Source organism: Gopherus flavomarginatus, chromosome 6 (assembly GCF_025201925.1).
Source record: "Gopherus flavomarginatus isolate rGopFla2 chromosome 6, rGopFla2.mat.asm, whole genome shotgun sequence".
Classification (NCBI taxonomy): Eukaryota; Metazoa; Chordata; order Testudines; family Testudinidae; genus Gopherus; species Gopherus flavomarginatus.
In genome coordinates this window covers 23089925-23105332 of record NC_066622.1, presented here as the reverse complement: position 1 = coordinate 23105332, position 15408 = coordinate 23089925, and the positions used below count along the sequence as shown (strand labels likewise).

The 15408-nt window shown below is 48.5% G+C and overlaps 1 protein-coding gene across 2 annotated transcripts in view; it reads right to left on the bottom strand.

Annotated features, from left to right (window-relative positions):
• PODXL2 (podocalyxin like 2) overlaps window positions 1-15408 on the bottom strand; it is a 41430-nt gene that overhangs the window by 10297 nt on the left and 15725 nt on the right. For both annotated transcript variants that reach the window (XM_050958503.1, XM_050958504.1), the window contains 2 exons: window positions 3780-4705; window positions 1913-1987 (listed from right to left, as the gene is read on the bottom strand). In XM_050958503.1, coding sequence (XP_050814460.1) covers window positions 1913-1987; window positions 3780-4705 — 1001 coding nt within the window. The remainder of the gene's footprint in view (window positions 1-1912; window positions 1988-3779; window positions 4706-15408) is intronic.

Below are 15408 nucleotides of genomic sequence, written 5' to 3'. Positions count from 1 at the left end.
AAGTAATCATGTATTTTAAAAATCAGTTTAAAAATCACAAAAGACAATCTGACCCTGTCCCCTTGATAATTGGTCTTTAAGGGTTTGATAAACGGCCCATGGGAGGTTCCAAAGGTAAATGGGCCCTTTTACCAGACATACACAAGGGGCTTTGGGTTCATCAATTAACTGCAGCTTTCAGGGACTGATGGGTGAGTGTTGGATTAGCAGAGCACTTCTGGTTAACAGACACTGGAAAGCAAACAAGATAAAGGGGGAGGTGAGGTGGACAAGAGCAGAGGCACTTAAGGAAGATTTAGTGACAGCCTGAACCAGTTTACTCTGGAAACAATGAGTCTTTATGTGCAGAATCATCAGAGAAACCTGAGCAGAGACATCAGACCCCAAAAGTGAGGAAAGGAAAAAAGTCTGGGTCTTAGGATCAGACCCCAAATTTACCGCTTCATTGCATGACTAGGGAATGCAGTGTTACAGGTACTGTCCTGCAGATGAGATGGGGAAAAGGCTCCTTCCCATCTGGTGGTCATCCAGGTGGAAATTAAAGATCCCAAACCTGGTGCTTTAGGCCATTTTCCTATGCGCAGTAAAATAGATTCTGATCTCTCAGGCTGTATTGGAGCTACTGCTAAGCTAAGAACAGATGCTGTGCTTGCTTCCACAGTGACTGCACTGCCAGCACAGAACCCAGTACAGCAAACTGGTTTAGAAGGTATGAGTGTGAAAGAGAAATATGAGCTAGTAGTTTGAGTACTGGACTTCTACCCAGGAATTATGGTGATATAAGTCCAGATCCAACACTGGACAAAACACTTTCGCTGCCAACTCTTTCCCCATCTGTAAAATGGGAATAATATTAACCTTCTTCCCATCGGGGTTGTGATGATTAGCATTTGTAAAAAGTCTGGAAAACAAAAATGCAGACCAATGGCCACATATTATAAACCCAATTTCTATCCTTCTGGATGCATGGGCTTTTGGCTAAAATCACAGGATTGCGAATCTGAGATCTACTCACAGCTCTGCCACTGACTCGCTGTGTGTCCTGAAGCAAGTCACTTCACTGCTCTGTGCCTCAGTTTCTCCAGCTGTAAAACTAAGATGCTTACCAACAACACTGGCCTGTTGGGAGGCTTGATTCAATTAAAGGAACACAGTCCATTTAAAATATCACGTTTCTCTGAAACTATTTGTGATGCAGTAGGGACTGTCTGTGTGGGGAGTGGGAGAGCAGGGGAGGACTTTAGGGGATGGACGATGCCAGGGCTGTAACCTGAGCTAGGTAAGGGAGGGGAAAGGTCAAACACCTTTGCCCGGGAAGGGGAAGAAAGGAAGGGAGTGGCAGGAGGGAAGCAGTTTTGAGTTTGGGCTTGGGGCTGTGTGGGTGGAATTCAGGGTATCCTAGCTAGGATCCAAGCACCCTGAAAGCCCAGAAGGACTCGGTGGAGGGGTCCTGACTGTGCCTGCAAGCTCTGCTGTAACCTGTGTTCCTGTTGTCCAATAAACCTTCTGTTTTACTGGCTGGCTAAGAGTCACTGTGGGTCCCAGGAAGAGGGGTGCAGGGCCGGACTCCCCCACACTCCGTGACACTATTATACCAAATCTAGTTACAATGAACATCCTAGAAAACTGAAATACAGCAGAAAGCTATTTTCAAATTTATATTGATGATACACAAAATGTTATTGAACAGACATATCCCCTAACCAGCCCTCAATACAATTTTGGAAACCCGATATGGCCCTCAGGCCAAAAAGTTGCCCGCCCGTGCCCTAGAAAATGTCCTATGAATCCTAGGATCGGTCACACTAAGAAATATTTTGCTGCCCTGTGTAGCAGAGCCAGCCCCCATGGTTGTATTCTAGCTATTTCCCATTTACTCTCATTCTATTCAGGTCTCTTGTGTCTGACTTACGCAGTCGATGTTATCAGACATGTTCAGAATGATGTAGTTTTTCCCTGCCAGGTTACTCCAGTCCTTGCAGATCACCTGAAAAGACAAGACACATACAGCTGGGTTTGGAAGGAGACTGCAGCTTCCTGCTGAAGGCACAAGAAGCTTGAGCAGAGCAAGTGAGGGGTTGTATTGTACGCTGACCAGGGTGTTGAACTTTTGGGAAAGCTCTGGAGGAACTGCATGTTCTCCAGTATGGAGGGGATTCTCCAAAGATGGGATACTGGAGGACATACCCCATTCTCCAGGCTGTGACGTACATGCATAGAAAAGAAATGTCTTCTTTTTCATTTGAGTGCTAGTGGATTTCGGTACTGTGCTCTGTTAATCCTCAGAGCAGGAACAGTACAATCAGTGGCCGGGTGAGCTCCCTACAGGCTACCATGCCAATCAGCCTTGCTATCTTGAAGCTATCTAATGGTGCATTCAGTCCTTGGCTCCCTTATTGAGAATAAGAATGGGGGAGGGGACAGGCAATTAGTGCTAACTGCCAGACTGATTTGTGTGATAGGGACACCTGTTTACTGCATTATATAGTCCAAATGGAGCTAGACACTCTGGTAGCTGGATCTGCTGTTTAGGTGGCCTGCATATTATAACAGAGACTCCATCCAGAGCCTCATGGTCCTTAAGAAGCAGCTCTTTAGGCAGGCTGAAATGAAGCCCTTCTCCTCAGCTGAACTCCTAGAAGCTGCAGATTGTTTCAAAACTAGACAAAGTCCAGTTCAACAGCCATCAGATGATAATGACTTGGTCATCTCACTCACTACCAGCTTGAGTGGCACTGAAATTTGCTGACCTAATGGTGAAAAGTTCTGGATCTCTTTCTCCATTCCTTATACCATCTAGCCCTTACAGAAAATTTTGCAACGCAAGAGAAGCTTCAATAGATCTCAAAGCAGGTGCTACTGCACAGGTACCCTGCAATCATACAACCACCTGCAATCTTATTGTACTGCTACCTTGTAACCTCCACCTCCATCTATCTTGGCACTTATATGGCCTCTATTTGCATATCTTTGCACCTCACAATCCTATCTTCACAGCATCCCTTTGAAGCAGGGAAGCACTATGATCCCCATTTTAAAGATGGAGAACTGAGTCACAGAGAGACTAAGTGACTTGACCAAGGTCAAATGGGATGTTTGTGGAAGAACAGCTATTGAACAAGTCTCCCACAGTCCAGGCTACTGCTCTAACCACTAGACCATCCTTCCTCTGAACCCTCCCTGCAGCTGTATTGTATGTCTGTCCTGCAATTCCCTCCCTGCAAATCTCCTGTACTAACCTGCTGACAAAGATCTGTGTACTGCTGCCCTGCTCCACATGCCCTGCATCTGTCCAGGCACCAATAGTTGCAGCGCAGGTAGCGATGCAGGTACTGGTGGTGTAGGCACCTCCCAGAGGTGTTTGGGGCTATTCATGCACTTATATTTCCAAAAATGCAACCTGAAGAAATATAACTGGACTTGAAAGGAGCTAGATTTTAACCCTTTCACTGCTGTTTTCTGCTCAAAGATTACATATATGCACAGACAGCAGGGTAGAAGCAAAACTATGTGGGAGGGTTTCTTGGTGAATTGATCCACACACACACTCAGTATCTGAGGCATCTCCACAATGTGCCATGAAAGAGGGAACAATCCCCTACAACCTTTAGTGAGGTCATGGGAAAAGTTCCAGCAACTATTTCCACCAGCCTGATGATGGGGCATTTGAAAGCAGGGAGAGGTGAGTATAAGTTAATATTTGCACAGCACTGGGAGAGGAAGGGTTTATACCTAAACATACTCCAAAATGAGTCCCCCTCCCCTGCACAGTGGGATACCTGTGCCGAGTTCCAGGGCAGTCCTGTTGACAGCACATCCAGGTGAGTGTCCCCGGTCTGTGGCACAAAGCTCCGCCCTGCTGCCATGGTCTCAGTAGCCAGCTTCACGCCATTCTGAGCAGGGGTTGCAGCTGATTCGTCAGACCTATCCAAGGAAGCCGCCGAGGAGCTGGCATTTGCGGGGCCATCACCACTACCAGAAACAATCTTGGGATTTTGGGAGCTGCCTCCAGGTGATGTTACCTCAGGAGCTTCCTCCGTTTGCTCCATTCCAGTTAACACTGTGGGCCCCACTTGCTGCCCTTCTTCTCGTATTGACGGCTCAATGAGCTCCCCTCTCACTGGGAGCTCTGTGGTCTCCACTCCAGCTCCCACCAGGGTCTGTGTGGACTCTGCTGTTGCCACACTCCCTGCTAGCTCCACTCCGACTCCCACTGTAGCCCCAATATTTTCTGAAGTCACCTGGATGGAATGTTCTGTGACACCTTGGGATCCTGCAGTGGTGACCGACAGGATGGAGGACACAGGCAGCAGACTTGGCCCCATGCTACTCCCTAGGTCAAAGCCCGAAGAAGTGTGCTCAGGAACAGAGTCCTCCTCTTGGCTTCCTACAGCTGCCTCAGTCACAACACTCAATCTGCTGGAGGCTGTGGAGAACAGGACGGAGAACAAGGAGTCCTCCTGGCCAGCTGCTTCTGAAGAGATGTCCTTTGGCCATTGAGTCTGGCTGCTCTGTTGCCCTCCCTTAGACTGATTTATGGGGAGCAGCCCTTCCTCTTCCTCCAGAGCACTGCTGAAAGGTGTATTTGGGTCAGGCTCCATGGAATCAGATGACGGCTGAAGGGGGGTGGTTTCCCAGTTGTCCTTAACTTGCGTCCTGTTTCCCTTGGGCAGGGCCTTATGAGAGGTAACTGGAAAACTGTAGTCTAAAACAAATCCAAGATGCTTCATGTTAGGAGTCTATCACAAATGATCATGAACTCTGAAAGACTGGGGGATGAAAGCAGAGAGGAGCAAACAAGCCCAGGGTCTATCTACTTAGGGACACAGATGACAGAGGCTGCAGGCCCTATGAGAGTGTCCTGGTGTTTGCCACCAAAGAGGGAAATGGGTTCGTTTAATAGATTTAAGTTCATATGTTAGCGAGAAGAAAATGATTGGCAGATGCAGCTTGGGCAACAGCAGTGCAAGCTTCCCATCCATTCACCACTCAGCCTGGAGGAAATCTTTTAGGGATGACAGGGGAGTTCAAACTTCACAGCCCCTTCTGTACCAGGCTTCTCCACTGAGCCTGCCAACCCAGAGGCCAGTTCTGTTGACAGTGTTCATGAGGTGGGTTTGCATGCTCTAGGAACTAGGCTGAGATCCTGCAATTCATTTAATACAGGGGCCCTCAAACAGATACCAGTTTGTACCGCCATTTAGCCACTACCAGACTAAGGTGGAAATGACAGAGATTGAGGGGAAAAGGAACGACAGAATGATAGGCCTGATCCTGCTCTCAGTTACACATAGGTAATGCCACTGAAATCTGGATTGACTCAGATGTCACTGAGAGCAGACTCTGGGTCAGGAAAGCACCTCACAGCATAAAATCACCTCACAGGTGGTTCCTGGGTTTCCAAACCACCAGGTTATTGAAGAAACTGTTTAGCTGTAGGGAACAAAGGCCATAAATATGGACTGAGCTAAATCCACACATTCCCAACCGAAGGCTCACTAACTGCAGCGTGGCACTGTTCTGGAAGGCCAGTGTGTGTGGTGTTTTAAGGGGAATCCAGTAGCTTGTGGAATATCAGGGCGAGGGAGCACTAGGCCTCACAGCAGGAAAATCAGACCAGTCAGTGGCTCCTCTTGGAAGCCCAGCAAGGACCTATAAGATGTCCTGGACTGACACAGTAACAGCAAGATCAGCTACTGACAATTGACAGGCCACATGCTCCAGCCACACTCATCCCTAATGCCAGTGGACCCAACCGGGATGAATCGGTCTCTCCATTCCTTTCAAGCTGCCAATAACAATGCTGCTGAGTACTGGGCTGCCCTCCTGAACAAGTCCCCTTTCCCCCACACCTAGAGCAGTGCAGCTTGGGAGCCAGAAAGTGGTCTCGCTGCAGCCGGAAAACACATTCCCTCCCACCTCCCTGGGCTGTGGTTATTCTTCATAAATAAATAAGCAATTGTATGACATGTGTTCTTGCCTGGCTGCCAAAGTGGATGCTTCATTAAGCATGGTGGGAGGCAGCCGTCTGGATGCCTTACAGTGCGCGTCCGTGAGAGGAACCTCCGAATGACACTGCGTCTGGAGCTCAGTTGGGGGGGGGAGTGTGTTGTTAGCAAGAGTCACTTGGATACTCCATAGCAGGTAAACCTCTCCATGCTGCCTGAGCAACTCATCAGTCTCAGTCCCCATAGTCCCGAAGCAGGAAGCAAGTTGATCCTTTCACCCCTAAAGGTGACCACAAAAGTGTCACAGGCAAATTCCTACCCGGCTGGTGGTTGATTTACATGAATCTCCCACATCAGTAGCTTTATATTAAAATCAGCCCCCAGCTCTCCCTAAGGCTGCTTTATATGCCTGTGATGGCTCAGAGCCCCCGACCCACACTGTGACAGGAAGCTGGTGACTTTCTCCTGATGCTTTCCTTCAAAGTGAAACTGGAGCCCATCAAGCTCCTCCAGGGTGCTGTTAACTGGGCTCCCATGGGGCCTCTCCCACCTCTGGCCCCATACGGGGCACAGAGATCTATTGTCACTTGGGCCACCTGGAGCTCATAGGCTCAATCTGAGCTCTGAAGGGAATATGGCATAAATCCAAGTGCCTCTTCGCTAGCGAACGTGCAAACAGGATCGATAGTCTCAAGAGTTCCAAGGGCCAAAGGAGACAGTTGCCACCTGAAGGGCTCCCCACCACCGTTCTTTGGCTAGCAAAGAGGCTATGCCCTGTCATCCAAGGTGGCTGCAAGAGCAGTGAGCTAATGCCCAGGCAGAGAAAACCTCTCCCTGGCTGCAGTCTGGCACCAGCCGTTCCAAGTGCCCTGTCATCATCCTCCTGTCTGAAAATATGCAGCAGCCACTGCCTCACTAGCCAGAGGCTGGTTAATGGCAGGAATGACCATGGGATTGAGGGCACTGGGTGGGGGAGGACTAGTGCACCTCACCAGGCTCTCGGGCTTCCGCTTCCATTGAAACGTGTGGCATTTCATTCCATACAGTAGCCCCATTGAGAACTGTAGGAATCGTGCCTGCACAGATGCGCTATGGGTAAGGAGGGGAGGACTGGCCTCCCCCTGAAGCGTAAGGCATTGGGCACTGTCAGAGATGGGACACTGGACTACGAAGACACGCAGCAGGAAAGCAGGCAGATTCCTTGCACAGGGCTGGAACTGGCCAAGTAGCAAGCAAGAGCACTACTCCCTGACAGCTGGAAACCCTCCTGACATATCAGCCTCCCTTGAAACTGACCTTTTCTTAAACTGTTAGAGCACCTGGGAATTAGCCAGTTCCCTAAGGGTTAAACCTCCCATGTGAGTCAGCCTACCTGCTATCCTCTGAACAGAGAGCACTCAGGGTGAGCGAGCCCTCAGGGAAGCTGATGGATTGCAGCCTCCTGTCTCACCAGGGAGATCAAAGCTGAGAGAGAACTGATCCTGCACCTCCTAGCAGGCTCCTGTTTACAGGGCAGCCTACAACTGAAACCTGAGCTGCTTCTCTCCAGCAGTGAGTCAGTGAGATGGAAGCAGAGACAGGAGTCCTCTGGCTCAGTGCTAATCGATCTAACATTTCCACTCCCCATCACCACCACCTCCCTGCAGGCTAAGCCCAGAGTCCTACTACGACCGGGGAGACCGGCTGGATCCCCTGACGCTCGCTCAACGCATTGGGCTCTCCAGACCTTGTACTCCCCGGCGTGTACTCCGGGAGGTGGAGGCCGCTTTGCCACCCACTGCTTGGGCCTACCTCGACCGGGTCCTGTGAGAGGGCACACCCCGCCCACCCACCACCCCGAGCCCTCCAGACCTTTTCATCAGGCCCCTGCCCCGTGGACCTGACCGGCCCCCCTGCCCCTTCTCCACCAGCCGGCTGCACAATCTGCAGCCGATCCGTTTCCAAACCGCGCCAAGGAAGCATCTCTACGCGCTCATGCTCTACACCTTTCACTTCCTCACCATCGTGTCCCGCCCCAATACAAAGTGGCGGGACCTCCTGCCACCTCTGGAGGGTGAGGAGCCCCGGTGGGCCAGCCTCTACTCTACCCTGGTTCCGAGGCCCGCCGGGGATATCAGTTGGCAGCTCCTTCATGGGGCCGTGAGCACAGGCGTGTATTTGGCGAGGTTTACCCGTCCCAGACACCTGCCCCTTCTGCGGCGTGAGGGAGACCCTGGCGCACGTTTACTTGGAGTGCGCCAGGTTGCAGCCCCTATACCGGCTCCTCACCAATATCCTGTTACATTTCTGGCTACACTTTTCCCCTCACCTCCTTCTCTATGCACTCCCTATCCGTGGCCCCACGAAGTCGTGGGACCTCCTGGTCAACCTCCTCCTTGCCCTGGCTAAAAGGGCCATCTACGCAACCAGGGAGAGGAGGTTGGCCGATGGAGACTCCGGTGACTGTGGGGCTTGTTTCCAATCCTTGGTCCATTCACGTATCCGGGCGGAGTTCCTCTGGGCAGCGTCCACTGGCTCCCTTGACGCCTTCGAGGAGCAGTGGGCACTGTCCGGGGTTCTCTGCTCGGTGTCCCTGTTAGGCTCCCTTCTTATGACCCTTTGACCGCACTCCTGTCCCTGTTCTTTTATTAGTTGTCCCCCGAAATCAGTGGGGTTCTGAGGTCCTGTGGGTCCTCCCCTTAGGCTGGGGGTGGATCCTTTAGCAGTGGGCAGGCTTCTGCCCGCCCACTTCCCAGAAATCCAATAGATACATGTCTGGCCCAGCAAGAACCTGGCATGGATTAAAACCTAAATGTCCCTAAAATCCTGTGAAGAACTCTGTTCCACTAGTTACTTTACAGATGAGCAAAATTCAGATCTAGCCTTGGACTGCCCCCTAAGTTCAGAGGGGTTTAGATTTGGCAGGCACTGGTTTTGCCCATTATAAAGATATTTGCAGAATCCAGATCCCAATCGGGATTCAGACATCTCCAGAGTTCAGGGATCTAGAGTGATGGTTCAGCCTCTCTAGTTAGTGTACGTCAAGACCTAGATCTTCAAAAACAACTATTGATTTTCAGTTCCACACCTGAAGCAGTTTAAAGGAGCTTGATTTTTTAGAGGGCAGGTGTCCAGCACTTTCTGAACATCAGGTCCCTGTAAGGCACCTCAAGCTGAGACCTAAGATCACCTTTTCTTGTAGTCTGAGTCACAGAACTTGGATTTAATAGAACTGTCAGGTGATATCTTGTCCACCTCCCCAGTGTGCCAAGCTGCTAGACTGCCCCTGCCCCCGCCAGAGTACTACTGAAATTTCTACAGTAACTGCATCCTGTCACCCTGCATCACGGAATATGAAGTCCAGATTGACCCAAGTTACTTGCACTCACCCTGGCGAGGAGGTGCTGGGTATTATGTTAACAGGATGGGTATTAGGTAGCTGGCTGCAATGCCAGATTCGGCAGGCTGGTTTATGAGTGCATCATATTTCAACAGGGAAGTGGAGACCTGTTTACAGAATAGAAGGATGCAAGAGAAAGGAGAAGAGAAGCAGTCAGAAGTGAGCAAGCTGCAGTCTCATCATTAACCCCTTCACAGCTAGATCTCCATTCTACTGACTGTGCTGCTCTGCTCTAGGGGCATTCAATTTAAGTCAGTGGTAGATTAGATCATACCTGGGTACATATAGGCCATGTTCAAAGATGAGTTTTTCCTTGTGGAAGGATCTACTAAATTTACCAGTAATGAAGACTTAAGAGACAGTAGAGCAGCACAGCAGGGTGAGTGACACAAAGAGGCAGCAGACCAGAAACCTGCTGGTTTTCAGCCTGCATGGGACCCCCACCTGTATCCCAGAGGAGAATGGCACAAGAGGACAGCATATGGAGAGGTCTGCACTCCAGTTTGAGGATGCTAACATCTCCAGGTAGCAGGGCTTACCCAGTCTGGCTTGGGGCCCTGCTGCTGCCTCAATTTCACCTTCTGCCCCAGTTAAGAAAGCTTCACACAGCAGATGCTTTCTCAGTCACTCTCCCCTTTTAGGAGTTTGGCTTATTTTGCTGAAACTTTTTACTAGGGCAAAGTTACAATACAACATTGACATACTACACCATACATCACTTGTTCAGGATCAGGTTAATATTCAAAGAACCTGGCTAAAGATTCTGGCTTGCTGGCTGGGGAGCCCTGGATATGCTAGAAAGAGAGACCTCACTTTTCAAATACCTGTCCTCTTTTTGGCACTTCTCCTGTGTATGTACTTGGTGTGAATGCTTTTCCATTACAAGAAAGGAGTCTAGTTTATTACCGAAATTCAAAACACAAGATTTCTCTACCCAGTCTTCCTAACTGGCTCCCACCCTTGACAGAGGAATCTTTCCTGATTAAGGGTCCCAGTTTTGATCATTGCTGAGGACCATCAGGTCTTTATACAGGCAGCTGTGGTTCATTATAGTGGCATGTGGCACTTAAAAAAACCCTTTTTAATTTCTCACTTATTCCCTGCTTAACAGAGGCCATTCCTAGAGAGAGAAGATGCTGGGGATATCAGGAGAGACAGGATGGACACTGTATTACAATTATAAATTCCAATTAAACAATCAGTGAATTAAGGTCTTTCCCACCTCATCGCCCTTTTATTAAGAACTCCCTTTCTCCTGAGTGCATTAATTGCCCTCTGCCACAGCTATCCCCTCTGCTCCCCTCCAGGCACCAGGCTCATTGAAATGAGCCACCTCCTGTTCCAGACTGACAGCAAAGCTACAGTTCTTAATCCCATCTTCAGCCAAGGCATTAATGCAACGAAGCACCTGGTAAAGACCATGTGTAAGAGGCTTAGCGCTGAGCAGCCTCCTGCCTGCACTCAGCTCCGGGATGCCATTTGTTTACGTCCTGGTTTAATGTACGCCAACATGTTAAACAACCCTTCTCGGAACAGACTTTGCCACTCGGCAGCCGGGGAGCACAGAGCTGTCCCTGAGCCAGAAGGTTGGGTTGGCCCAAACTGGATCCTTGGCGGGAGAGGAACAGACAAGGTAAATGGAGGATTTTAGAGGCCTCCACTTCCCACCACTGAGAAAAAAATCAACAGGAAGGGCAGTGGGACTGATTCTGATTGAGCCTAAGAAGAACATATTGATTTGTGATCCAGGCAGACACACCAGGGATGGATACGACCCACTGCAACTCTACTGGTGTCAATGAAGTCAGAGAGGTCAGTGGGGTTACACCAGGGATGGAGCTGAAGCCTTTTTTTTTTTTTTTTTAAAGCAGACCCCATTCTTCTTTCTCTTCAGTTAGCGAGGAAACCCCATTGCTTGCCATGGAGATGCAATGCATTAGGAGGAAACAGGAGGGGATAGAGGTCATTTGGGACCCTGCTGTAAGTGCCTGCAGGAGTCACTCAATCCAATTTTACTGCAAAGGAGAAATTAAAAAATCAAACCCAAATGACAATTTGAACAGCTTCTGGTTTCCTCATGAGCTTTGGGATACCAGGTCACCTAGCATTAACCTGACCAATGGAGGTGACCAGGAGGCAGTTGAGGACAGCTGGGTACGGAGGCCAGGCCTCCTGGTCCTTTAGTCTGCAACATGCTGTCATAATTCAGAGCAACTGCGTCTGTACTCCTCTCTGTGGTCTAGCAAGAGCAACCACTCTAGGCTTCCAGCTTCTCTGCCATCACCTCTCTTGGGCAGAGACTTGCATCTCTCCCTCCTGATCACAGTTTTTCCAAGCAGCACAGTTCCCTGTGATACTGTGCGTTCCCCTGCAAGTCAAACTGCCTACGCAGGTCTGCTTTGCTTTCTCCTCAGAGGCAATAAACAGCATAATTCCCCCATTTAGAAGGTACCACACAGCCCTTTCTAAGCAAGCACACTTATTTATAAGGTAAAAGCATTATATATTAAAACAATAAAAGAAACTACATGAATACTAATAAGCTTACCAGAGGTCACCCCCCAACTCCAAGATGGGCTCTGGGAGGTGATCAGTCCTTCAAACCCCACCTCGGATTTTTTTCTGTGGTTACAAGGTCATAACACCTTTCACTCAGAACAAGAACAGCCATGTATCTGTGAGTTACTCCTTTATACAACTGGAGTCTTTGATCTTGGGACCCCGGGCACAGATGATGAGCAGAAAATGGATTTCTCCTCAAGTTATAGCTTCATAAGGTTGGGTCCGGAAATGGGAATTTGCCTTCCTCTCCTCCAAAGTATGTTGTAGGAAACCCACTCAACTAAAAGTTCATTCTCATCTGGCACATTGTTTAAAAGAGTCCTTTGAAGCTCATAACACTTCCCAGGATTACATTAGTTATGCCTCCACCCTAGAGACATTACACACAATCCCACAATAATATGGAAACATTTGCATTTTTAATACAATAAACTCATAAAACACTTAACCTTAGTTCAATAGGGTTTGTCCAGGACATTGCAAGAAATTGTCATATATACACATGCCATGTGGAACACAGCACAGTTCATTCCTCCCCCCATGCTTACAACAGGAGCTTGTGTCTAGAAGGAAAAGAGCAAATCAATACTGTGTTACACACAGAGCTTTGCTGCTGACATCAGGAAGGAAGCTCCAACATTACAGGAGCTTCTCCTCCCTCGTCTATCTTCCTGACTTGAGCACCAGCCCTGCCCTGACTCTTCCTCCACTGGTCCCTCCTTGTATGCTAACATCTGCGCTCCTTAAGTAATCCACCCCAGTGGTGATCTGCCTCCAAGTCTCTGCTCTGGTCCTTGGTCAGTCCTGTAATGTGACGCTCACGCACAGCGCTGACTTCTTCTTCCCTGGGCCAGAGTATCAGCTGCATTCAGAAACAAAGACAGAGAAAAAGGCCAAGCACATCATCCTCGAGGGGAAGTTTTAAACTTCAAAGGTCAGATCCTGTTCCCATTGAAGTCAGAGACCGAAGTGCCAATACCTTTAGGTCTTAGGTGTACTCATCTTCTGGCAGGGGTGCTAGGTTTCTACTGCATATACATATCAGTCACCCTAATATCATAGGAAGACCCCAATGCTTCCCAAGACATTCAGAATCATTTAATCATGCCTTGGAGACAATTGACAGCCATCATTACAGCAGGAAGAGACTCATTCTGCATTTGGGAGAAGCAGGAAACTCTGGACTCAGTCTCCAAACACCCTGCATTGAAATATTCCTCAGTCCTCAGTGAGGCACTAGTATACTACAAATTCTCTTTACTTTTTTCTGCACATCCTCTGCGGGGTTTTCAAACAAAGTCAGATAATTAGCGCTGGCTCTCTCACACACACAGACACATACACTCACAAGAACATGCAATGAAATACCTTCACACTGATCCATGCCTCTGCACTAGCCCCCAAACACCTCTGTGCTTCCCAGCGTACCTGCCAACCCACTAAGCAAAGGCTAAAGGGGTCATGGTTTTGGTTCTGTGATCTGAGACTCCAGCTACTGCAGGGCTGCTGCAATGGTGTAAATCCTAAACCTCATCTCACGCACGGCACAACAGGCAAGGGCATGGATGTTGCTCCACTGTGCAGGAAGGCTGAATGCAGAGAAATCATGATCCCTTTCCCACCCTCCTGCACTCTGCAGGCCATTTTCCTCAATGCATGTATGTGGAGGGGGTTTTGAAAACAGGGCAAGGAAGAGTTAGGGGCACGGCTAATGGTTCCACAAATATGTGAATCTGCCAGTCAATCCCTCCTGTGCAATTGCTGCAGTTGTAGCTATAAAGCAACTCAGCTGCTGCTCCTTGTCCTAAGGAAAAAGTATTCCAACCCCTATCTTGACCACTACAGAAACCCCTGTGCCAAGCCACGTTAATTTATCTTGTAGAATCAAATCTGAGTAACTGATGGGTAACGGATGTGCATATATAGAAAACAAAGGGGGTGCCAATGGGCTAGTGTGGAGGACTGTACATTTCAATGCACATTCATGGAGGAGGAGTATGGATAAAATGGATAAAAATCCAAGACAGTATGAGACAAATCCTGAGGTCCTTACTCAGGCAGGGACCCACTGAAGCTGATGTAAATATATTGTGGTGTGGCATGAAGATTTTATCAGCAGGAGTGTGTTACTCCAGAGAGACAAAGCCAGAAGCTGAGTGATGCCAGCCGTCCCAAATGAGTACCAGGTGTTCTCTACATGTCACGTGTTTGACACGAAAAGCACACATATTTTAGGACAGTTTGAGAACATTACAAAGAAATGTATTGGGATTACATTTTGTATCCCTCCATCTGCAAAGCCACAAAAAGGCTGAGCTGAGTCCAACTCTACAGACTTCAGAGGGAAAAAATTAACACAGCTTTGAAATCTCTAGAAATCTGGCCTATATCAGACTGTTATTTTGAGGCCCAATATCTTTACACTTTACAGTGAAAGAAGCAAATGTTATGTGTCCTGTTACAAAGCTGGGAATCTTTCCTTTCTAATAGTATCTCTGACTCATTTCTAGCCTTGACTGACTAGACCTCAGACCTGTCTCTGCTCCAGAAATGAGTTTTCCCATCCTGGGCCTTACTCCACCGTAATTTTGGGAGGAAATTTTACATTTGGCGAATGAAATAAATGTTTTTCTGGCAGGTTGGTTTAAAAAAACAACAACAATCCATCACTCATGAGTTGGTATGTTAGAAGTAACATAATAAATGCAATTGGTTACACAGTTCCATAGGGAATCACATGGCACTTCTGTCACACATGTGGCATGTATATCATAGACTTATAGACCAAGTGTGATTGAGGAAAGCGTCCTGTTTTAGGGATGCTATTACTATATCCTTTATTATGAAATGACACACGCCAGGTTTCTAATTAAATTTTAAATAGAAATGAGCTCCCGAGCTTTTGAATAATTCAAGGAGTTGTATTAACTGACGTTCTGAGATGCGAGCTGCATAGAGCAGTGGCTGGCAGAAGGCCAGCCCTCAGAAGTACTGCAGCTGTTTGGTGGTGAGTCGATAAGGACATGTGTGTGTAAAGGAGAGCAAAGAGAGAGCGTGTGAGAGACTCTGTGTGCGAGAGTGGGAAGAGGCGGGTGTGCTCTGCATGATGAGTGTGTGCATGGGATAAGGCTGTTTTTGGTGCTCTGTGTTTATTGCTGTTAATGTGCAAGTGTGATGAGGAGGTGAGATTCTTTGGCTAGATGTACAAGCCAATGGGAGTGAGAGGGGTGTGTGCGTGTGAAGCTATTGTGCGTGCTTACACACGTGTGGAAGTGCTTCTGAGTGATGATGAAGCGTGTTCTCTATACATGTGGGAGGCTGGGGCCTGAGCATACAAGAGATGGGGGGAGCGTAAATTGTGTATCTCACTATGAACGCAAGTGCGTGAGGAGCATCTGCATGATCCACATGAGTGTCAGAGGGGGAGTGTGCATGTACAGTGTGTGATGTGTAGGAGTGCCTGTGATTCTGTATGTGTCACTGTGAGCGTAACTAGGATGTGTACAGAGCACAATTAGT